The following is a 25,622-nucleotide window of genomic DNA, read 5'->3' as shown; positions in this document are numbered from 1 at the left end:
TGATGACCTATCCTCAGGATAGGTCATCGATATCTGATTGGGGGTCTGACACCGGGACCTCAGCTGTTTGTAGAGGACGTGGCGCTCCATGTGAGCACTGCTTCCTCTTCATTACATTACGCGTCATCTCCCCTGTATCGGCGGCGTAGTGTAATTACAAGTACAAGTCATTATGCTGCACTTCCGAGACGAGGGGCAGTGTAATGAAGAGGAAGCAGCGCTCACATGGGGCACCGCCTCCTCTGCTCATCGGCAGGGTTTTTGAGTGTCGGACACACGGTGATCAGATATTGATGTCCTATCCTGAGGATCGGTCATCAATACAAACAAGCTGCACAACCGCTTTAATGTAAAAAAAATGAAAATCAGACATCCTATAGTAGATTCCAATCTTTCTAAAAGGGAGGGGGGGGGTGTCCTTTTTTGCTGTAGCTGAGATGTGTCCTTTCTGTTGAAGATCTCTTCCTATCACAGCTTAGGAGGCAGTTGAGGGATGGGACGGAGCATGAGCGTCCACCTCAGTTAGGTGGACAGAGAAATAAGAAAAAGAACAGCAGGTGGCGCTATACAGATACAGTTTATTGACTAGCTCACTGGCTATATTACATTTGTAAATGCATGCAATTGCGAAAATATTCCGATCCAGGTGCTGGTTTGAAAACTGCAGAATGTTTTTCATGGACAACCCCTAAAAGTCAGCGTTTGTGTTTCCACAGCTTCCTGTGTACATAATATGACTTATTGGTTCTATAGCCAGAAAAAATATCAAGAAGCCTTGGATCTGGTGTCTCCGTTTTGCGAGAGACTCGCAGGAGCAGGGCCGGGAGGTGAACCGGAGCTGGCTCTGGAAAGGGTAAGCTATGCTTACAGCCAACAGTTTAAAGGAATGGCCCTGTTATTTGGAATAGTGCTGAAGGGCACAGACACGTATAGAACTTCTCGTCCTGATAAACCTCTGCAGCCTTGCCTGTGTCTACTGGGCCATAGATTGACTTCTCATGAAAATCGTGCACTGCAGTCCTATTTGCCTGCTTCTTCTGTATCTACTCTAGTAAAAATTTAAAGGGTTTTTCCATAAATTAATATAAATTCCTTAATTTGACATCGGGTAAAACATAGCAATTTTTATATTGGAATCATTTAAGAAAATAGCTTTTTTTTTTTTTTTTTTTTGCCTTTTATGACGCCCTCAGGTGTCCTTTTAATTCACCCTCCAAATATCGGCCTAATGTGTCTCGGTTCTGCTTGCACATGAGCTGCAGGACAGCCAGTAAGTATTAGAAGCTGCTTTTCATGGCGCCAGTAGGCACATTTTCACGGTGGTGCCATGAGACACATTGGGGAAGATTTATCAAGACTGGCATTTTCTACATGCGTCTTGATGATCCCTGCACTGCTAGAGATTAGAGAATGCGTCTAATTTCTGGTGAGGCGCAGACCTTGTAATAAATTAGGTGCACCCACTAGCACTCTGTGCACCTAAACTGAAATCTACGACAGCTGCATACTGCTGTAGAGTTCAGTCTTTTATTCCAGAAAACTGGCATAAATGAAGATAAATTTGCTAAACCTGCTGGCCCACCCTCGCCACACTTGGAGAGGGCACGGTAGTTGCAGAGAAAGCAGAGCTTTCTCATTTGCATCTATTAAAAGATAATTTTTATCAGCAATGCTGGCACATATGAACATAGGACCAACACAGATGCCTTCAGCTGCCAAGTGCACATGTAACAGGTCAGCCAGTGTCCTAGATACAAATCTGCTGACAGATGCCCTTTAAAAAGTCACAAACGCATATCCGATCTGATATTGATGATAGAACAAGACAATGGACTGGCACAGCTAATATGATTATGGTGCTACCAACCTCCCCAATCCAAGTCTGAATACATGGCAAAGAACAGGGATGAAGGTATATACAGAGGAAGCACTCTTCAATAATTGACAATGTAAGGGTCCATTCACACGTCCGCAAAATGGGTGCACATCTGTTCCGCAATTTTGCAGAACAGGTGCGGACCCGTTAATTTTCAATGGGGCCGGAATGTGCTGTCCGGATCCACCAAAAAGTAGAACATGTCCTATTCTTGTCCGCAATTGCGAGCAAGAAAAGGCATTTTCTATGAGGGTGCCGGCGATGTCCAGTCCTCAGAATGCACATTGCAGGTGTCTGTGTTCTGCGGATCCGCCAAACACATACGGATGTGTTAATGGACCCTAATACATTTTATTATACAAAATCTCAAACCGCAAGCAATTCTAGCCTAGCTGCACACGGGTGTTTGTATCTTATTATTCCATTTATGTTTATTTTTAGACACCCACATTTTGATTCATTTGGATCATGTTGGTTGATTTTCTGCTTTATATAGCGCCGTGCATTCATTGTATCTCAAAGTATTTGGATTAAGTTTACAATATAAAATAATTACTTTGTGTTGCAGCAATTTACACATTGCTGTAGGGGACTGGATTAGAAGGGTTCTGCCTATTACGGCATCCCTTTCACTGTGTGTGTTCTATATAGTATGGGGGAGATTTATCAAACTGGTGTAAAGTAGAACTGGTGTAGGCGCCCATAGCAACCAATCAGATATCACCTTTCATTTTCTAAATGAGCTGTCAAAAATGAGGTGAAATCTGGTTGCTATGGGCAACTAAGCCAGTTCTACTTTACACCATTTTGAGATTTTGTGTAATAAAATGTAACATAAAAAAAAAAAAAATCTATCTCCACCCCTGTTCTTTGCTATATATCCTGAGGATAGATCAGCAATATAGCAAAAGTGGAGAACCCCTTTAATTGTGGGACAAACCCTATAATGCATCTTGTATTGCACCCTTAATTTTGTCTGTTTTAAAGATTGTCACTGTTTCTTAGTTTTAATCAGCCAGGCCTCGTGCACACAACTGTATGTATTTTGCAATCCGTGTTCTTAGCGGGTCCATTGACTTCAATGGGTTAGTGGGCCACATTTTGAGACCAAATATAGGACATGTTCCATCCTTTTGGCGGAACGAACCTATAGATGCGGAAAGCAGACCACTGAGCCATTGTCAGTGGGTCTGCAAAAAAATATCTGTATTTTGCGGATTCACAGTTTGTGGACCGCAAAACCGGCACTGTTGTGTGCATGAGGCCTTATAGTGACTGAAGCATGTAGGTAAATTTAAAAGTTTTACTAGGCGATAGGTCCTTTTTAGACTAGTTTAAAATGTGCAATTACAGTCCTTGTGACAGTGGCATTTCCAATTCTGACCCAAACTCGCTGGATCCCAGTGATCAGTGAATCTGTGAGCTCCAGCCTGACGGCCGGTCTACTGTCCCATACCCAGATGATCATGTGGTGAGACAATAGACCCACAGTTGGGCTGGTGCTCACAGCATCTTAGATCACACGGATTATACTTCGCTTTTGCCTTATTACTACCCAGCGTTCTTAGACAAAATGTCTTATTGGATTTAAAGGGGTTCTCTGGACAACAGTAAGCATTGGTCATTAACTTGACTTTTTAGCTTTCAGATTGTAATGCATGTTCTTTACCTATCTGAACCCCTTTCACATGACCCCATCCACTCCGCAAGACAGTCCTTCCGCTGATGTCAAGTCCATTGCTCTGCTCTTCTGTCTTTAGGTCTGGAGAGTCTGACTGTATCACCTTTACTGACTTGCATGGGCAGTCAGTAGGAGACCAAGTCCGTTCCCCAGTCCTGGCTATGGACCCTCTGCAAGGAGCGCATACTCCTTGACTGGGGGGAAGGATTTCTACTATTTACTGTCCAGGCAAATCAAGCAGTGTAAGCTCATGGGACTGGAAGACAGAGGAGCAGCAGAGCAATGGATGAGGTCATCTTTCTGCAGTTTAGATACAGACAACACGGGTACATAAATTATATTGAAAACTGAAAGGTATATACAAAGTAAAATTAATGACCAATACTGTTTATTGCCTGGGCATCCCCTTTAAAGGGAACCTGTCACTGGGATTTTGTGTATAGAGCTGAGGACATGGGTTGCTAGATAGCCGCTAGCACATCCGCAATACCCAGCCCCCATAGCTCTGTGTGCTTTTATTGTGTAAAAAAAACGATTTGATACATATGCAAATTAACCTGAGATGAGTCCTGTCCCTGACTCATCTGACGTACAGGACTCATCTCAGGTTAATTTGCATATGTATTGAATCAGTTTTTTTACACAATAAAAGCACACAGAGCTATGGGGACTGGGTATTGCGGCCATCTAGTAGCCCATGTCCTCAGCTCTATACACAAAATGGTGACAGGTTCCCTTTAAGTATTGCATATACTTGTGATTTATCAGAATATAAGTTTCTTATAAATACAAATATAAGACATTGGTCATTAAATCTCAAAATTGGTTATGATTGTGCTTGTTTTCAATTATGATATTGTGTTTTTGCAGGTGCACCGTTGCTTTAAGCTGCTTGTGGAGAGTTGCAAGAAGGCTGGGAACTCTGCTCTTGGTCTGGCAGCTGTTACTCTTTGGTTACGCGCTTTGCGCTCCCAAGTGTCTCAGCAGATGGCGGAACCGGTTGCCCAATGGGTCAGGCTTAAAATTGATGGTGCAAGGAATGGAGATGAAGATCTGCGTCTGCAGTGAGTGAGATCATTTAGACAATTGGGGAAGATTTGGCAAAATCTGGGGACAAAAAAGTAGAGCAAGTCGTCCAGTTAGGGCTCATGCACATAGCGGTCCGTAGTGCTTCCATGAGCCTCCGCTCTGTATCTTGCGGACTCATTCAAGTGAATACTGAGCACACACAGCCGGTGCCCGTATATTGCGCAACCGCTGTTTGCGGCCTGTAATACGGGCACAGGTCGTGCACGTTCATGTGCTGGAGCTCTTTATAAAGTGTCTAGAAAAATGAAGGTGGGTAGTCGTAAAATGCGTCTTAAGATACCGGTAGTGTTGAGCGAGCATGCTCGGCCGAACACAAGTTCGTCTCTAGCATCGCAATGTTTGGCCTAATACCACGTGTGCTCGAGCACAATGCTCGAGTCTCCTCCCCGCACGTTTGTTGGCAATAAATGTGCAGGTAAGTACTGCCATCACTGTAATGCCAGTAGGCATGTTGGTTACTTGCATTACAGTGATTGGCTGGCCAGAACGCGTCTTTGGGTGCTATAAAGCAGTGGTCCCCAACCTTTTTTGCACCAGGACCAGTTTCATGCAAGACCATTTTTTTTCTCAGGGACCGGGTGGGGAGGGGGATTCTGGGGCGGGGCTTAGGGGGTGCTAGTCGGCGCTGACTGGCTCACGCACATAACAAAACACACGGTGCATATTAAAATATATAACACTATATAAACTGACTACGGTCTCTGCTGCACCGTACCATATTTTTCACCCTATAAGATGCACCTAGGTTTTAGAGTAGAACAATAAGAAAAATATTTTTCATTACACCTCAGGTCAGACCAGCAATCAGACCCCCAATGCCTCAGATCAACCCCCCCAACCTTTAGCCATCCATCAGCCCCCCCCCCCCTCCATGTCGTCCATCAGCCCCCCCCCACCCCCCTTTCCATGTCGGCCATCAGCCCCCCCCCCCACCCCCCTTTCCATGTCGGCCATCAGCCCCCCCCCCACCCCCCTTTCCATGTCGGCCATCAGCCCCCCCCACCCCCCTTTCCATGTCGGCCATCAGCCCCCCCCACCCCCCTTTCCATGTCGGCCATCAGCCCCCCCCACCCCCCTTTCCATGTCGGCCATCAGCCCCCCCCACCCCCCTTTCCATGTCGGCCATCAGCCCCCCCCACCCCCCTTTCCATGTCGGCCATCAGCCCCCCCACCCCCCTTTCCATGTCGGCCATCAGCCCCCCCACCCCCCTTTCCATGTCGGCCATCAGCGCCCCCCCCCCCCCCCCACCCCTTTCCATGCCGGCCATCGGCCCCCACCCCTTTCCATGCCGGCCATCGGCCCCCCCCCCTTTCCATGTTGGCCATCAGCCCCAAACCCCCCCCCCCCCCCGGCCCCATGTCTGCCACCAGGTCAGCCATCAGCCCTTATGTCAGCGCAAATAAAATAAAAAAAACACTTACCTCTCCAGCTCCTGGTCACCATCGCGATCCTCTTCTTCCTGCTGTGCTGTGACCTCATGCTGTGCACAGCCCTGAACAGCCGATAGCCGACCCGAGGACCAGGAAGCGGTGAGTACAGATCCTTCACCGCTTACTGGTCCTCCTGTACTAATGAAGCGCTTCTATAATGGAAGCTCTTTGTTAGTACCGCGATAAAGACGGCACTGATCGCTGCAGCCCTGCTGACAATCCTCCGCGGCCCGGCGGTTGGGGACCGCTGCTATAAAGCACCCAATGACACGTGGTTCGGCTCAGTCTTAGTCAGGGAGAGCTGTGCTGTATAAGGGACAGATAGTGTAGGGAATTTAATTTTATCTTTTTTGTTAGGCAGGGTTGGTGTTAGAGACCCAAAAGTCCTTTTAAGGACTATTGTGTCTGGCAGCAATATATATTTTTAGCGCAACCTGCGCTAAATAGCTTGCAATTGTTTGGCTACTGCAGAAAGCAACATTATCTGCGCTACATCTCCTGTGTAACATGTACGCAGCCGAAAAATATTTGACAGTGTACTTTTTCCGTAGATGGTGTCCGCTGCAGACAGTTACATTACATGCGCTACATCTCCCGTATAACGTTTCTGCATCCCAAATATCAGTGACATTGACTGTAATTTATTTGGGCATACCCTATAAAAAAAACTGCGCCACTGTACGTGTGACATACTTGCAAGCATATATGCCATTTAATATGATGAAGGCAAGCAGTAAGGGACAGGGAAGTGGCTGTGCTGCTTATGGAGCATGCAGAGGCCGTGGCCCTGGGCGTGGTGAAACTGCCTGCTGGCCGAGCACAAGAAACACACTCATCCACGATACCTAGTTTCATGTCCCAGTTTGCAGGGCGGCGAAGGACACCACTCCTTGAAGTCGCACCAGTGCAAGCAGGTGGTTGGTTGGATTGCAGCAGATAATGCTTTCAGTCGGTTAAGCACCACCCTGTCTTCCACAAAGTCCAGTCTCAGTAGCCAAGAGTCTGGTCAACAGAATCCTCACCCTGATACTCCTTCCTCCCACTATGGGGAGAGTCTTTGCAAACAAGTGATCCCACACTCGGATATTCCGAGGAGCTCTTTTCAGCGCCATTCCTTAATTTGGGCCTCTCTCTAAGTCTGCTTGAAGAGGGACGTGAGATCTTGTGCCCTGATTTCGAAACTCTTGAGCATCCACAGTCAGAAGAAGATGGCGGTGGGGAAGGACAATTAGTGTTTCACGAGGGGGATGATGATGAGACACAGTTGCCAATAAGTCAATGGCAATTAGTGTCTCAAGAGGTTGATGATGAGGATGAGACACAGTTGTCAATAAGTGAGGTGGTTGTTAGGTCAGAAGGATGACCAGAGTGAGGAAGAGGAGTTGTGGACGATAAAATCACTGACCCAACCTGGGAAGGTGGCAAGCCGAGCGAGAACAGCAGTACAGAGGGGTAGGGATCCGCAGCACCGCAACAGACTGGGAGAGGCAGTGGGGTTGGCAAAAGGGGGAAACGGGCCACACCTAACAGGCCCGAAACTGCTCCCCGGAGCACCCCCTTGCGGAAATCTCCCTTGCCAAGGGGTAGGTGTTCCCCAGTCTTCTGTGAGGAAAGTGCGGGCGATTAAAAGAATTGTCATTTGCAACCTGTGCCGTACCAAAATGAGCAGGGGTGTGAACACTAGCAACCTCACCAGCATGATCCCCCACATGGCATCAAAGCACCCTAATAGGTGGGCCGAACGCCTGGGTCCACAATCAGTGTCTGCAGCTCACACCACTGCCTCCTCTTCCCCTTTTGTTACGTGCTGGCCAATTTCCTGTCCAAGACTCAAGCCCGGATGCCTCCCGCCCTGCACCTTGACTTTCGCAAGCACTATCGGCTAGCACATCCACTTCTGTGTCCCAGCGCAGCGTACAGATGTCCATACCCCAGGCCTTTGAACGAAAGCGCAAATCCCCATCCAGCCGCCCACAGACCATAGCACTAAATGCGCACCTTTCCAAATTGATTGCCCTGGAAATGTTGCCATTTAGGCTTGTGGACACAGTCTGATGGCGGTGGCCGTCCCTCGTTACTCAGTCCTCAGCCGCCACTATTTTTACTAGTGTGCCATCCCCGCCTTACACCAGCATGTGTCCTGTAACATCACCCGTGCCCTGACCAACACAGTTATTGGGAAGGTCCACGTAATGACTGGCACATGGACAAGTGCTTGTGGCCAGGGACGCTACATTTCCCTGACGGCACACTGGGTGAACGTTGTGGAGGCCGGGAGCGATTCGTACCCTGGGATGGCACAGGTGCTACAGACGCCAAGGATTGCGGGCCCTACTTCCATCAAGATTTCTGCCACCACCTACATCAGTGGCTGCAACCCCCCCTTCTCCACCTCCTCCTCCATTTCCACCTCTGAATTGTCATCTTGCAGCGCCATCAGTCAGCAGCTGGAAGCAGTGTAGCACTGCAGTGGGGAAACGACAACAGGCCGTGCTGAAACTTATTTGCTTAGGTGACAAACAGCACACTGCCGCAGAGCTGTGGCAGGGTATAAGGGACCAGACTGAGCTGTGGGTCTTGCCACTCAACCTACATCCAGGCATGGTTGTGTCTTATAATGGCCGTAACTTGGTGGCAGCTTTGGAGCTCGGCAAGCTCACTGTCACCACCAGACATCTGAGAAGCTCTGACAGACGTCCTTCAGAACCTCCTCTTTGAGGTTCCTTTTTGTTTTGCTTTCGTTTTTTCATCTCGTTAGCCTCTCTCAGCTGTCATGTAGTTGCACTGATTGCATCCCTTTAAATCCCTTCCCATACTGCATCACTTTGCGGTTTATACAACTTCCTGGAGTGTATGCATGCTGGATGCTACTACTGAGTCTTCTACAGATAAGTTTTGATCATTCATTTGTGTTTTCTGGTTTGCTGGATCCCAGGTGACCCTGACTCCCTCTGTATCAAGTGTAGGGAGCCGGTGGTCGTGTCCCCTCACTATTATAGGGTGTTCAGGTGTTATACAGTCGAGGTACGAGGATATGCGAGCATCTACCATTGAGATTTTTGCATAGGCTGAGCAGTTAGGGAGAGAGCCAGGTCTGTTGCAGGGCTCTCCCTTTTGTTCCTTAGTTTTGGATCCAGTCAGTCGGATCTTCATTTTGTGTCTTCTAGTTTTCTGTACACCTTCCGTGACACTCGCACACACACCATGCCTAGCCCACGTGTTCAACTTAGTGGTTCAGCGGTGTCTCAAAACCTACCCCAATTTGCCTGAGCTACTGGTGAAGGTGCGTCGCGTGTTTGCTCATTTCCGAAAGTCATTTACAGCTGCCGCCGGTCTGGCAGCGCTTTCAATTGCCAGATCACCAACTGTTGTGTGACGTGAGCACGCGCTGGAACTCCATGTTCCACATGTTGGCCAGGCTTTGTGAGCAGCAGAGGGCAGTAGTGGAATACCAGCTGCAGCATGGTTGTCGCCTTTCCAGTCAGCTTCTGCTCTTCACGAGTGGGCATGGATGTCTGACCTTTGAGGTTTTACGCAACTTTGAGGAATCAACACAGATGGTGAGTGGCGATGCCGCTATTATCAGCGTAACCATCCCACTTTTGTGTCTACTGAAAAGCTCACAATGAAGGCGGACGCTTTGCATGGGGGAAGACAGTACACAGGGTGCTAGCCAGACCGCCCTCAGTTCGTCTTCTCAGCGCGAATTGGATGATAAGGAGGAGCAGGAGACGGTTGCCTCCGCTACAGAGGGTAGTACCCATAGCGGGTTTATTCCATCTGTTCAGCGTGGATGGGCCAAAGAGGATGAGGAGATTGAGTCATCCTCCCGATGAGGACAGCGAAGTCTTGTCTGTTGGGACTCTGGCACACATGGCTGACTTTGTTATGCTGCCTTTCCTGTGACCCTCGTGTTATATGCATTTTGGCCAACACCGATTACTGATTGTTCACCTTTCTCGACCCCTGCTTCAAAGAGAACTTCTCATCTCTCATTACCGTGGTGGAGAGGACTAGCAAAATGGTGCAATACCAAAAGGTCCTTGTGGAAAAATTGGTCCAAAAATTTCCAGCTGACAACGCCGGCAGCAGAGTACGTAGTTCCTTGTGCAACCGAGGAGGGGGAACACACAGCAGTTCCAACAGAGGCAGGGCAACACTCTCAAAGGCCTGGGCCAGCACCCTCACTCTTATGCGCGGCCTACTGTCACAAGGAGGGAAACATTTTGGGAGATGGAGTACGTAGCAGACCGTATCAGCGTCCTCAATGATCCCTCTGTGCCTTCCAACTATTGGGTGTCCAATCTGGACACGTGGCACGAACTGGTGCTCTACGCCATGGAGGTGCTGGCCTGCCCTGCCGCCAGCGTTTTGTCAGAGCGGGTATTTAGTGCTGCTGGGGGCATAATAACTGATAAGTGCATCTGAAAATGCTGACAGGTTGACTCTTATCGAAATGAACAAGGCCTTGATTGCCCCTGACTTCTCTACTCCACCAGAGGAAAGCGGCTGAACATAAAGGCACTTTAAATGTGGCTTTTATGGTTTATTGAATACACTGTATTCCCATGCACCCCTTCCACCACTAAAAAGGGTATATGGTTCAATCTTCCTTTTCTCGTCCTCCTCCATCATATCAACATACTTAGGCCGCCCTCCCTCCTAATGTTTTAGAAGGTCAGCTCAGCAGCAGGCCCTCGCACATAATTTTTTCCATGGTCAGATCAGTAGCAGGCCCTCGCCCCTAATGTTTTTGAGGGTCACCAGCATGCCTTCAGTCATAATTTTTCAAGGGTGTGTATGATGCCCTCCTTTTTGTGTAATAAAGAGTGTATTGGAATGCCGGTTGTCATTTTTGTCAGCCCTAGGAAGCGTTAAAAAATAGCCAAATGGGTTGGATTTGGGGGGGAAAAAAGCAATTCCTCAGTTTTACGGGTTTTCTTCCCACAGCATTCCATTTGCAGCAAAACTGACCCATGCCCTTCATTCTCTGGGTCAGTACGATTCCAAGAATACCCCATATGTATAGTTTTTTTAATGTTTAAATTAGGGGTGCACCGAAATGAAAATTCTGGTCCGAAAATTCAGGATACCCCTTGACCGAAACTGAAACTGCCTTTTTGCCCAAATACTTTTAAAATACTTTTTTTTTTTATGATTTTATTAATAATTCTTTTTCATGAATTTAATAAATCATATTACCCACCCACCCCATAACAGTGCCATCCACAGACCCCCACCCACCTCATAACGGTGCCATCCACAGACCCCCACCCACCTCATAACGGTGCCATCCACAGACCCCCACCCACCTCATAACGGTGCCATCCACAGACCCCCACCCACCCCATAACAGTGCCATCCACAGACCCCCACCCACCCCATAAAAGTGCCATCCACAGACCCCCCACCTCATAACAGTGCCATCCACAGACCCCCACCCACCCCATAACAGTGCCATCCACAGAACCCATTGCCGCTCCAGTACAGACTAGTTATTATAAAATGTGTACAATTAATAGAAAATAGCGGGGAGGGACTGGAAGGAGGAGCTGGGGGCCGGTGTGTTCACTGTGCTCCGGCCCCCAGCTCCAGTAGTTATAAAATGTGTGCAATTAATAAGCATTCTATTCATGAGGCCCCCTCTGCAGTAGAACATTCAATATAGCCACATCCTACTCACAGGGCTGTTATCTTAATGCTGGCCGGCCGGGCAGACGAGCGGCAGCGTCACGACTGACGTCATGTGCCCGGCCTACTTTCTGAATGAAGGAGGCGGCGCAGGCATGTGACGTCAGTCGTGACGCTGCCGCTCGTCTGCCCGGCCGGCCAGCATTAAGATAACAGCCCTGTGAGTAGGATGGCTATATTGAATGTTCTACTGCAGAGGGGGCCTCATGAATAGAATGCTTATTAATTGCACACATTTTATAACTACTGGAGCTGGGGGCCGGAGCACAGTGAACGCACCGGCCCCCAGCTCCTCCTCCCAGTCCCTCCCCGCTATTTTCGGCCGATATGTACAAATATCGGCAGAAATGGATTAGGTGCATTTTCGGCCGATATTTTCGGTGGCCGACATTTCGGTGCACCCCTAGTTTAAATAGTGTAAAAATAAATGTAAACTTTGAAAAAAAAATAACAATTATTGGTACCATTTTGGTGTGTGTGACTTTTTTTTATCACGTTTTATTTTTTGGGGGTAAGAGAAGCAATGAAAAAATGGCAAATTGGCCATTTTTACCCTTTTTTCTGTTAAGCCATTTGTTGCATTGGAAAAATATTTTTTATTTTAAAAGTACGGCCATTTTCGCTCACAGCGATACCTGTGAGGTGTATAATTTGTATTATATGGAAAGGTGGGTGATAGAGATAGATAGATATCTATCTCTCTATCAAAATTTTATTTGTATATTTTTTATTTAATTTTTAACTCAAGGATCGAGCTCATTTTCACCTTAACCCCTTAAGGACCGGTCTCATTTTCACCTTAACCCCTTCACGACCGCAATCTGTATATATACGTGATAGCTGCACATACCCCGTGCAGCTACCACGTATATAAACGTTCTGGCAGCTCTTTAATCCAAGCGCTGCAAAGCGCTTGGATTAAAGCTTCTGCCCCTGCCCTCTATGCTGTCACGGACAGCATACAGTGCAGTAATGCCGGCAAGGGACCAATCAGAGTGGCCCCTTGCCGGCAATCGATCCGATTGGTTAGTCTGTGCAGACTAACCAATCGGATCACGGCAGTGAAAAAATGCCGGTTTCAGGCTCTGATCTGCGCTCTGCAGATCAGAGCCTGAAATCAGTGTCCTCGTGCCCCCCCCCCCCCCCATCCGTGCAGCCCCCCCCCACCCCGATCTGTGCAGGCGCCACCTGATCTTTGCCGCATCTCCATGTCCACAGTGCCCCTCCATCTGTGCCCCATCGTGTGTCCTCCAGTGCCCCCTCCTGCTGGCCGTGACAATTTCAAGGCCCCCCCCCCCCCTTCCAGCGCTGCCAGACCCCCACCCCCCCCCCCCCTCGGTCTGCCCCCATGCTGTGCTTGATGGCGGCGGCTCCATTCCTAAACCGCCGCCATCATCAGAGTGTCAGCTCTATGCTGACACTCTGCTGTAACCCCAGAGATGCCGGCAGCGGCATCTATGGGGTTAATGGAGGGAGGGGGCTCCCTCTCTCCACCATCGGGGCTGCTGCGCTGCGATGGCAGCCCCGATGGTTGCCCTGGCAACCGGACGCTTTGCAAAAGCGTCTGCTGTTGCCACCTACAGGGCATCTGAATGTATTACACTTTGCAATGCAAGAGCATTGCAAAGTATAGTACAGCCATCAGCCCCACTGGATCTTCATGATCCAAGAGGGACTTGATAAAAAAAATTAAATGTGAAAAAAAATAAATAATAAAATGTAAAATTAAAAAAATGCCTTTTTTTCCTAAAAAAAAAGAAAAATAAAAAAACGACACATATTAGGTATCACCGCGTCCGTAACGACCGTCTCTATAGAGATATCACATGATAGACCCCGTCCAATAAACACCATAAAAAAAATAAAATAAAATGTGTAAAAAAAAGCCATTTTTGTCACCTTACATCACAAAAAGTGCAACAGCAAGCGATCAAAAAGGCGTATGACCCCCAAAATAGTACCAATCAAACCGCCACCTCGTCCCGCAAAAAATTATACCCTATTTAAGACAATCGCCCAAAAAATAAAAAAGCTATGGTTCTCAGACTATAGAGACACTAAAACATCATTTTTTTGGTTTCAGAAATGCTATTATTGTGTAAAACTAAAATAAATAAGAAAAAGTATACATATTAGGTATTGCCACGACCGTAACGATCTTCTCTATAAAAGTATCACATGACCTAACTCCTCAGATGAACGCTGTAAAAATAAATAAATGAAAACTGTTCCAAAACAGCCAATTTTTGCGTCACCTTGCCCCATAAAGTGTAATAATGAATGATCAAAAAATCCTATGTACCCAAAAATGGTACCAATATAAACCTCAACACTTTCTGCAAAAAACGAGCCCCTGCACAAGACTATCGGCAGAAAAATAAAAAACATATGGCGTTCAGAAAACCAATCCAGCACAATCTGCCTTCCAAAAACCGTATGGCATTCCTTTCCTTTTGCGCCCTGCCGTGTGCCTGTACAGCAGTTTGCGACCACATGTGGGGTGTTTATGTAAACCGCGAAATCAGGGTAATAAATATTGAGTTTTGTTTGGCTGTTAACCCTCAATGTGTTAAAGACATTTTTTTTATAAAATGGAAAATCGGCCAAAAATGTGAAATTTAGAAATTTAATCTCCATTTTCCTTTAATTCTTGCGGAACGCCTAAAGGGTTAACAAAGTTTGTAAAATCAGTTTTGAGTAACTTGAGGCGTGTAGTTTCTACAATGGGGTCATTTATGGGGGTTTCCACTATGTAAGCCCCACAGTGACTTCAGACCTGAACTGGTCCTTAAAAAGTGGGTTTTGGAAATTTTCTTAAAAATTGTAAGAATTGCTTCTAAACTTCTAAGCCTTCTAACGTCCTAAAAAATAAAATGACATTTCCAAAATGATGCCAACATAAAGTAGACATATGGGGAATGTTAAGTAATAAATATTTTATTAGGTATGACTTTCTGTTTTAGAAGCAGAGAAATTGAAATTTGGAAAATTGTGAATTTTTCCACATTTTTGGTAAATTTGGGATTTTTTTCATAAATAAAGGTGAAATATATTGACTCAAATATATGACTATCATGAAGTACAATGTGTCACGAGAAAACAATCTCAGAATGGCTTGGATAAGTAAAAGTGTTCCAAAGATATTACCACATAAAGTGACGCATGTCAGATTTGTAAATTTTGACCTGGACATTGGGGCATCAATGACCCTTGGTCATGAAAGGGTTAAGGACCAGGCCATTTTTTGCAAATCTGACCAGTGTCACTTTAAGTGCTGATAACTTTAAAACACTTTGACTTATCCAGGCCATTCTGAGATTGTTTTTTCGTCACATATTGTACTTCATGACACTGGTAAAATAAAGTCAAAAAAATTAATTTTTTTGCATAATAAAATACCTAATTTACCAAAATTTTGGAAAAATTTGCAAATTTCAAAGTTTGTTTCTCTACTTCTGTAATACATAGTAATACCCCCAAAATTTTTGATGACTTAACATTCCCCATATGTCTACTTCATGTTTGAATTATTTTGGGAATGATATTTTATTTTTTGGGGATGTTACAAGGCTTAGAAGTTTAGAAGCAAATCTTGACATTTTTCAGAAATTTACAAAAATCCAATTTTTAGGGACCACTACAGCTCTGAAGTCACTTTGCGCGGCTTACATAATAGAAACCGCCCAAAAATGACCCCATTCTGTAAACTACACCCCTCAAGGTATTCAAAACTGATTTTACAAACTTCGTTAACCCTTTAGGTGTTGCACAAGAGTTATTGGCAAATGGGGATGAAATTTGAGAATTTCATTTTTTTGCCTAATTTTCCATTTTAACCCATTTTTTCCACTAACAAAGCAAGGGTTAACAGCCAAACAAGACTGTATCTTTATTGCCCTGACTCTGCTGTTTACAGAAACACCCCATATGTGGCCATAAACTACTGTACGGCCACACAGCGGGGCGTAGAGGGAAAGGTGAGCCGTATGGTTTTTGGAAGCCAGATTTTGCTGGACAGTTTTTTTGACACCATGTCCCATTTGAAGCCCCCTGATGCACCCCTAGAGTAGAAACTCCATAAAAGTGACCCCATCTAAGAAACTACACCCCTCAAGGTATTCAAAACTGATTTTACAAACTTTGTTAACCCTTTAGGTATTGCACAAGATTTAATGGAAAATAGAGATACAATTTCAAAATTTCACTTTTTTGGCAGATTTTCCATTTTAATTTTTTTTTTTCCAGTTACAAAGCAAGGGTTAACAGCCAAACAAAACTCATTATTTATGGCCCTGATTCTGTAGTTTACAGAAACACCCCATATGTGGTTGTAAACTGCTGTACGGGCACACGGCAGGGCGCAGAAGGAAAGGAATGCCATACGGTTTTTGGTAGGCAGATTTTGCTGGACTGTTTTTTTGACACCATGTCCCATTTGAAGCCCCCCTAATGCACCCCTAGAGTAGAAACTCCAAAAAAGTGACCCCATTTTAGAAAGTACGGGATAGGGTGGCAGTATTGTTGGTACTAGTTTAGGATACATATGATTTTTGGTTGCTCTATTACACTTTTTGTGCGGCAAGGTAACAAGAAATAGATTTTTTGGCACGTTTTTTTTTTTTTTGTTATTTACAACATTCATCTGACAGGTTAGATCACGTGGTAATTTTATAGAGCAGGTTGTCACGGACGCGGCGATACCTAATATGTATACCATTTTTTTTATTTATGTAAGTTTTATACAATAACTTCATTTTTAAAACCAAATAATTGTTTAGTGTCTCCATAGTCTAAGAGCCATAGTTTTTTCAGTTTTTGGGCGATTATCTTGAGTAGGGTCTAATTTTTTGCGGGATGAGATGACAGTTTTAATTGGCACTATTTTGGGGTGCATATGACTTTTTGATCGCTTGCTATTACACTTTTTGTGACGCAAGATGGCAAAAAATTTCTTTTTTTACACTTTTACATTTCTTTTTTTACACAATTTCAATTTTCTCAGTTTTTATTTTTATGGCGTTCACTGTGCGGGGAAAGTAACATGACCGTTTTATAGATCAGGTCGTTACGGACGCGGCGATACCTAATGTGTAGTGTATTTTTTTTATTTTTATTCAGTGATAAATGTTTTTTTTTTATTTTTATCTTAACTTTTTTCACTTTTTTTTTTTATTTTTTTGACCCAGACCCACTTGGTACTTGAAGATCCAGTGGGTCTGATGTCTGTAAAATACAGTACAGAACCTATATAGGTTTCTGTACTGTATTTTACTTACACTGAACAGATCTATGCTTTCAGCATAGATCTGTTCAGCACCATGGCCAGCAGGACGCCTGAGCAGGCGTCCTGTTGCCATGGGAACCTTCCCCGTCTGCCACAACTTCGCAGACGGGGAAGGGTGAGGACGGGGCTTCAGGGGGCTCTCTCCCCCTCTCCCATCGGGGGGCTGCAAAGGCACAGCAGCCCTCCGATCGGAGAGGGAGGGAGCTCCCTGCGCTGTTAACCTTTTCCATACAGCGGTCCGTACGGACCGCTGTATGGAAAGGGTTAAACGGCTGACATCGCATCGACGATGTCAGCCGTTTATACCAGGGTGCCAGCAATGTGCTGGCACCCTGGTATACCCACTGTACACCAACGATTATGCAATGGGAGGCGGGCGGGGGATCGCGATCCCGCCTGCCGCACCTCCCGCAACGCCCCCACCGCCTGCGACACCCCCCCTGCACCACCCGCCGCCATCAAATCGTGCAGGGGGGGGGGTGCACTATATTGATTTTAGGCACTCTGAAGTTTCTGATCCCCGCGGTCAGGGACCGCGGGGATCAGAAACTGAAAAAAGCGCATCAAACCGCAGGTCTGCGATCACCGTCACATGACCCCCCCCCCCCCTGGCGTTTTGACAGGATGCCGGCTGAATGATTTCAGCCGGCATCCTGTTCAAATTAACCCCTGGGGCGCCGGAATGCCGATTTTAAAGTTAGGACGTACCGGTACGTCCTTGGTCCTTAAGGACTTGGGAAATAGGACGTACCGGTACGCCCTATGTCCTTAAGGGGTTAAGGACCAGGCCATTTTTTGCAAATCTGACCAGTGTCACTTTATGCGGTGAGAACTTAAAAACACTTTGACTTATCCAGCCCATTCTGAGATAGTTTTTTCGTCACATATTGTACTTCATGACACTGGTAAAATGGAGTAAAAAAAATAGCAAATTTGCCAAATTTTTTGAAAAAATAGCATATTTCCAAGTTTCAATTTCTCTACTTCTATAATACATAGTAATACCTACAAAAACAATTACTTTACATTCCCCATATGTCTACTTTGTTTAGACCATTTTGGGAATGACATTTTATTTTTTGGGGATGTTACAAGGCTTAGACGTTTAGAAGCAAATCTTGAAATTTTTCAGAAATTTTCAAAAACACACTTTTCAAGGACCAGTTCAGGTCTGAAGTCACTTTGTGAGGCTTACATAATAGAAACCACCCAAAAAGGACCCCATTCTAGAAACTACACCCTCAAGGTATTCAAAACTGATTTTACGAACTTTTTTTTGTCCCACTTTGGGACTTAACCTTTTGGGGGTCTAATCCTTTACAATGCATTTCCATACTTCTGTATTCTAATGCATTGGCTGTATGAGTAATACAGTGAGTATTACTCATACAGCTTCCGGCCTGAGAGATCCAGGGGTCTGGATCTCACAGGCTCGTCACAGGAAGTCAGCGCCGATGCCTCAGGATGGCATTGCGCTACCTTCCATGCCATCAGGTCCCCCCTACAGCCCCATGGGGACCCGATGGCGCCTGCCACCCGCCGCAACCTGTAAAAGCCACAAACTACGACGGTGATCGGAGATACACATGACGTATCGGTAAGTCATGTGTCCTTAAGTACCGGGACAACATGGTGTACCGGTACGTCATGTGTCCGGAAGAGGTTAAACTTTTTTTGTAATAAACTGAAGCTCGTATTTGAACGTATAAATCAATTTTTTTTTAATTTTGGACAATCGTGGATCTTTAAAATGCATTTATTATTGGCTATTGCTCATTTCTTATGTTAGCCAGCCACCTGGTGGCCAAAATAAGAAATGCAGCATAAATGCCTTTAACCTCTTGTGCAAGGCTGAGCGCATTCAAATCAATTACCGGCAACCTCACTGGCTTTAAAAGATGCCGGTAACAACCCTGGAAGCGCGAACTTCCGGGTTTATGACCATTTAGATGCCGTGATCTCACTTGATCCCAGCATCTAAAGGCTTTAATTACTGCAATTGGCATTACTGATGGTCGCGATAATTGATTGAAACAGCAGAGACCTGCCGGCCATGACGCCTGATGCATGTTCGTGCGGGCGCCATGTTTGCCTATCAATCCGGGTAGCGAAAGGGTTAATGGTATGCACAATTTTTGGCATACAATATTAATGTAAAGAACTGCAACCATGCCTTTTAGATTTATTCTGTGTGCACCTTTTGATAAGTTAGGCAGTTTCCATATGTCTAGTTTTGTCCTGTTTAGCTTTACAACACTTAACACTCTAAACTGTATTATTTTATACCTATTCACAGTACATTGAAGGATGGACTTGCTGATTATCCTATGGATCCTGAACTGATGCTTTGCCTCCTATCGGAAGAGCTGAAGGGATATAAATCTGTCCATGGGGACACTGGACAGGAGCGTTATAATACAATCTGTGACCTCCTTGAACTCTGCGCTGAAGACAGCAGCCTCTCTCCTCACCGTCCAGCCTTCCTTCTCGAGCTTGCTCAGGTTCTCTGCTACCATGACTATTCGGGACAGACTGAATGGTAATATGATCAGAAGTAATGTGACATAGCAAGCTGTAGTGTTCATGCTGTTGCTAGCTTGTGTTATTTTGGCTGAAATGGAGTTATACAAGAAGATAGATAAATGTCTTTGCTGTTAAAGGGACTCTGTGGTATGGTGTCTGCCGCCATATCTTTGGACAGTATAAAGTAGTGACACTTGCCCTGATTCCAGCGCTGTCATTTACTGTTTTCTTGCTGTAGTTTTCATAAAATTAGTGTCGAGTGCTGAAGTCCTCTCTGTGATGTGCACGTGCTGAGGAGACCTCATATTCATGAGCTGTAGCTCCCCAGCGCACCCGCCACTAATGCACAGTATAGGGAGAAAGCGGTCAATAAGCATTGAGAGGTCATCAGGAGCCAATGCTCATGAATGCGAGAGCTTTGCTCACAACTGATTAAACAGTGATTCTACAAAAGTAACTACAAGAGTCTTTGTCAGTACCGTACGATAGGACCGTATACAGGCAAATTCCCTTTAAGACAGGGCTCAGCAACCGCCGGCACTTCAGCTGTGGTGAAAATGCAACTCCCAGAAAGTGTCCATGCTGGGAATTTTAGTTCCACCTCAGCTGCAGTGCCATAGGTTGCTGATCCTTGCTTACAAGTGAACCTTTCATGGTGTGTAGGTCTTCATAATGTCATCAATATAGTGTTTTATATTACTTGTAACCTGACATGCCTTTTCAATAAAAAGAGACTTGTTAAAAAAAAAGTGAACCTTTCATGGGTTTGTGTTAGAAACTGGTATGCGGCCCCTACACGTGCAAGCACTTTTTTTTTTTTTCTCTAAAATACCCCTCCGTTCCGGGGTTGTCCCCTGCTGTTTTTGGCGCCCAGTATGTTAATTTAGAGTATCGGTACAGGTTGGAGGAGATGGCAGGGTTTCTCAATGGGCGTCTCCTTCTCCCTGGGAGAAGGTGAGCTGTTTTTTTTTTTTTTTTTTTTTTTTTTTTTTTTTTTTTTTTTCTCCCTGGCTACGAATGGGGGGGGTATATTAGAAAAAAATGTGTTGGCATCTGTAGGGGAAGCGCTTTCTACTAAGCATACCAGTTTCTAACAGAAAAACCAATGAAAGGTCCTCTTTAAGTGCTTGTAGGATACAGGAGTTCTACTAGGTCCATGGTTCCTCTGCTGCAACGACTGTGCTATTCTGCCACTTCGATGTTGAGCGGATGTTGAGTTAGTTTATATGAGGAGATCACAGGCGCTCTTGCCAATATAACAAATATTTTATGAGATGCCTTCAGTGTCTTTATGATGGGTCAATGTTTTTTTTTTTCCTCCCCAGTACTGCTTTAGATGCGGTGCAGGATTGTCTCAGGCTTCTTGATTCCGCTTCACAAAGTTCAGAAAACCAGACATGTTTGTTGGATATAAAAGCCCAAGCACTGCTGTGGCAGTATATCTGCACTCTCGAAGCCAACATGCGTGAGGTAATTGAAGCTTTTCAAGGTCTTGCTCTGTGTTCACCTCCAGTTGGTCATTATGTACACCTTTGGGGACAGTTTGGGGCAATTTGTTTTCATGATTTGTATTTTTACTCATTTTGGGCTTTTTCAATTTGTCTTTATTAAAAATATTAAGCAGCTTTGTCATAAAGGATTACATTCTGAGAATCTTACTTTCACTTTGTGTGTCCATCTAACACTCATCTCTAAATTACGAATAGCTAAAAAACTAGATTTTTGTACTTACCGTAAAATCTGTTTCTCTTCCGTTGGGCTTGGTTATGGTTATAGCTGTTGCCACTAGGCGGCGGACACTAAGTACAAAAGTGTGAGCTCCTCCCTACAACTATACCCTTCCTCCAGGGACTAAGCTAAATCAAATTTCTCGTGCGTGGCATTGGGGGACACAGCACCATGGGTATATGCCCAGCTGCCACTAGGAGGCTGACACTAGAAACAAAAAAGTGTTGGCTCCACCCAGGTGGGCTATACCCCTCTGCTAGAGCCAGAACAACTCAGTCTAGTTCTAGTGTCCGTAGGAGGCAGACATGACCTGCTAGCAGGTCCTTTTTCTGCTAATTTTTTATTTTATTTTTATTTCTTTTAATTTTTTCCTCTACAGGTTGCAGGGGCGGCTCCATCGTGTTCCACCTTAGTTGCCCCCCTGCGGGCGCGTACTCGGTACCTTGCAGCCACCCAGTCCCCAACGTGACCTGCTTCTGCAGTGGATTCCGGCGGACCCACGGTTCCGTGTTGAGTCCGCCGAGGGGGTGGTCATGCTGCGCCTGAACTAATCGGAGGGTGAGTATGAGCTTCAGCCCCAACCCATCTTCCCCTAGTATAGCTGGGCCTTTGGGGGGGCACCTCTCCTTCACTCTCCTTCTCAGGGGGGTCTCCCTTCTGGAGCCTTTTTTAATGGAGATCGGCTCCTTTAAGACGGCCATTTTCGGCCTTCGCCCTTTCCTACCTCGGTGGCTGTGTCCTCTCCTCTGCCTGTCCTCGGCGCTGTCTGTTTTATTCCTGCGCTGGCGGGCGGGGGTTGCCGGCGGCGGCGCTTTCCTCTGCGTCCGACTGCGCCCTGAGGATGGGGAGCGCATACTAGAGGCCGCGGCTTTTGCTCGGCCTAGGCCGCGGTCACGTGGGCGGGCGTCGTCTCCGCCTCCTGCGCTTCCCGGGCTTCCTCTCTTGCCCCTCCCCTTGTGGGCGTTCCTCCCGAGGTCTCTCTTCCTTCGGCCCAATCCAGCGCCAGCGCGGGCTGCTAGGGGGGCGGTTCTTCTGCCGAACGGTTTCTCTGTGCCTGGGCTGAGCGGTCGCGTGCGTCGCCATATCCTCCTGCGCTCCGGATCTCCAGCGCTCGTTTTTTCTGGGACACAGCACCATTGGTCGTGGTAGGCAGCCTCTGGCTGACTTCTTCTTTTCAGGTTCCACCACCGCCATCATGTCTTCCTCTGGTCAGGCCCCCACTCCCCCTGCCGCCATTTCCACTCATTACGCCTGCTCTGTGTGTAATAGGAAGTTCCCATGCGGCCAGCCTACGTCCCTCTGTGTGCAGTGCCTCACCCCCGGGCCCGCCCAGTCCGCTCCTGCGGCCTCTACCTTGTCGGTTCTCCCGGAATGGGCTGCTACCCTGTCCCAGGCCATAGGTAGCCTTGCTAGCCTCTCCCAATCCCTGGCACAGTCTCTGGACAGTCTCCCTGCCCAGATTGCGGCCGCTTCTGGCAGGGCCTCTACCGCTGGTGATGCGCCTGGCGATGGTTCCCATCCTCGCTCCGGCTCTCGGTCCCGCAAACGACCACGTACGGTCTCGGCTGGGTCCCACTCCTCCTCAGTTTCCCCGGATCGCTCCCCGGCTAGGTCTGAGTCCGGTGAGATTTCTTCTTCAGCCGCTTCCGCCGCTCCTGGGGACTCCTCCGCTTCAGATTCTGAATCTGAGCGGTGTTCGGCGATGTCGGCAGCCGTGCAGGATCTCATCAGGGCCGTTCGGGACGCACTCCACGTACAGGACGTCCCCTCGTCCTCCTCCCTGGAGGCGGTGTCCTTCCGCCGCTCTAAGCGGTCCACGGTGGTTTTTCCCAATCACGAGGATCTGGACGCTCTCCTTGCCAAGGAGTGGCGTCACCCTGACCGGCGCCTTCATCTCACCAAGGCTTCTGATGTCCCTTATCCTTTCTCTGAGGATTCGGTCAATCTCTGGACGATTCCCCCCCTGGTGGATCCTCAGGTCGCTCGTCTGGCGAAGGCTACTACACTTCCCCTGGCTGATGCGGCTTCCTTGTCGGATCCCGCTGATAAACGGGTCGACTCCTTGGCCAAGTCTGTTTTCATAGCGGCGGGCGCCGCCATCCGCCCTGCGTTTGCCGCCTCTTGGGTCGCCAAGGCATGCGCTGTTTGGGCAAAGCAGCTTCTCCGTGCCTTACCTGCTGACTCTGACCAGGGGGACTTGGCAGTGCTTGCCTCCCAGATCTATCAGGCCTCCAAGTTTCTTTGTGACGCCTCTATGGAATCGGCTCGCCGCTCTGGGCGTGCGGCCGCCAACTCTGTGGCTATCCGCCGCACCATCTGGCTTCGTTCCTGGGCGGCGGACGCCGCCTCTAAGAAGGCTCTTATCTCTCTTCCCTTTCTCGGTGGAAAGCTTTTTGGGAAACGCTTAGAGGAGCTCATCTCCGAGGCCACTGGAGGTAAGAGTTCTCTTCTTCCTCAGAATCAGCCTCGCCGCCGTCGTTTCCCCGGGTCGTCCTCCCGGACGCAGTCCTTTCGGTCCTCTCGGGCCCCTCCTGCCCGATCTGACAAGAAGCCTTCCAGGCCTTCCTTCAAGTCCAGGCCCTCTTGGCACGCCAAGCCCAAGCCCGCTCGTCCCCAGTCCACTAAGCCTCCTTCAGCATGACTCGATCCCCGTCATGGTGGGAGGGCGCCTGCTTGTCTTTCGGGATGTTTGGCGGGCAAACGTAGAAGACGCTTGGGTTCTCGAGGTGGTCTCTTCTGGGTACAGAATCGAATTCACCGACCTTCCGCCCAGTCGTTTCTTCTTGACGTCCCCCCCCATGTCTCCCGCCCGGGCAGACAGTTTTTTTCAGGCCATTCATTCCCTGCGCGCTCTGGGGGTCATCGTTCCGGTTCCAGAGTCAGAACGTTTTCGGGGCTTCTACTCGAACCTGTTCACCGTCCCCAAAAAGGACGGCTCACTCCGCCCTATCCTGGATCTGAAGGCGCTCAATCGGTTTGTCCGGGTCCGTCATTTCCGCATGGAGTCCCTCCGGTCCGTGATCGCCTCCCTGGAGTTGGGCGAGTTCCTGTCGTCGGTCGACATTCAGGATGCCTATCTCCACGTTCCCATCGCCCTCTCCCATCAAAGGTTCCTTCGCTTCGCGGTGGGTTCGCTTCATTTCCAATTTGTAGCCCTTCCCTTCGGTCTGGCCTCCGCACCAAGGGTTTTCACCAAGGTGTTAGCTCCCCTAGTGGCTCTTCTTCGTGCCAGGGGGGTCGCCCTGGTGCCTTACCTGGACGACCTTCTGATTCGGGCCCCGTCTCCCGAGGACAATCTGTCCAGCCTGAGCATCACCCTCTCGGCTCTTGCTCAGTTCGGGTGGCTTGTCAACCACTCCAAGTCCTCCCTTGTCCCACGCCAGAAGATGCTCTTTCTGGGAATGCTGTTCGATACTCGCCTCGGGCGGGTGTTCCTTCCCCCGGAGAAGGTGTCTTCTCTTCAGGCGGGGGTACATCTTCTCCGCAGGCCGTCCTCTCTGACCATCAGGACATGTATGCGCGTCCTGGGGAGGATGGTGGCCTCATTCGAAGCCATTCCTTATTCCCAATTCCACTCTCGGGACCTGCAGATGTTCATCTTGTCCAGGTGGGACAAGTCCCCGGAGGGTCTCGAGCGCCTCGTTCGTCTCCCTCCTCAGATTCGCCTGGATCTCTCCTGGTGGTTGCTTCCCCGGACGGTGTCCCTGGGCCGGTCCTTCCTCCCCCCCAGTTGGCGCGTGATCACGACCGATGCCAGCCTCTCGGGATGGGGAGCGGTGTTCGAGTCCCTCACGGTTCAGGGTCTGTGGTCTGTTCAGGAATCCTCCCTGCAGATCAACGTTCTCGAACTCAGGGCAATTTTCTTAGCACTGTCGCACTGGACTTCCCGTCTGCGCGGCCTCCCGATCCGGATTCAAACGGACAACTCCACCGCCGTGGCTTATCTGAATCATCAGGGGGGCACCAGGAGCGTGATGGCCCTGCGAGAGGCCTCTCAGATCCTGCGATGGGCGGAGGAACACGTTCCCGTTCTCTCCGCCGTCCACATTCCCGGGGTCGACAATTGGGCGGCAGACTTTCTCAGTCGTCAGCTCGTCGACCCGGGCGAATGGTCTCTCCACCCGGAAGTGTTTCATCAACTGTGTCTCCGGTGGGGAGTTCCGGACGTGGATCTCTTCGCGTCTCGCCTGAATCACAGACTTCCGCGCTATGTTGCGCGGTCCAGGGATCCGCAAGCTCTTGCGGTCGATGCCCTGGTTCTGCCTTGGTCCCAGTTCGACCTTCTGTATCTCTTTCCGCCCATCCCTCTTCTGCCTCGA

General features: G+C 47.8%; 1 protein-coding gene across 1 annotated transcript in view; it reads left to right on the top strand.

Annotated features, from left to right (window-relative positions):
- The window catches only part of ESPL1 (extra spindle pole bodies like 1, separase), a 102,952-nt gene that overhangs the window by 11,148 nt on the left and 66,182 nt on the right, over positions 1-25,622 (top strand). The window contains 4 exon segments of the mRNA XM_044288289.1: positions 717-853; positions 4,428-4,621; positions 19,349-19,591; positions 20,901-21,045. Coding sequence (XP_044144224.1) covers positions 717-853; positions 4,428-4,621; positions 19,349-19,591; positions 20,901-21,045 — 719 coding nt within the window.

The sequence above is a fragment of the Bufo gargarizans genome, chromosome 3 (assembly GCF_014858855.1).
Source record: "Bufo gargarizans isolate SCDJY-AF-19 chromosome 3, ASM1485885v1, whole genome shotgun sequence".
In the NCBI taxonomy this organism is placed as follows: domain Eukaryota; kingdom Metazoa; phylum Chordata; class Amphibia; order Anura; family Bufonidae; genus Bufo; species Bufo gargarizans.
Note: the sequence above shows the minus strand (reverse complement) of the source record. Positions and strands in the feature narration are given on the sequence as shown.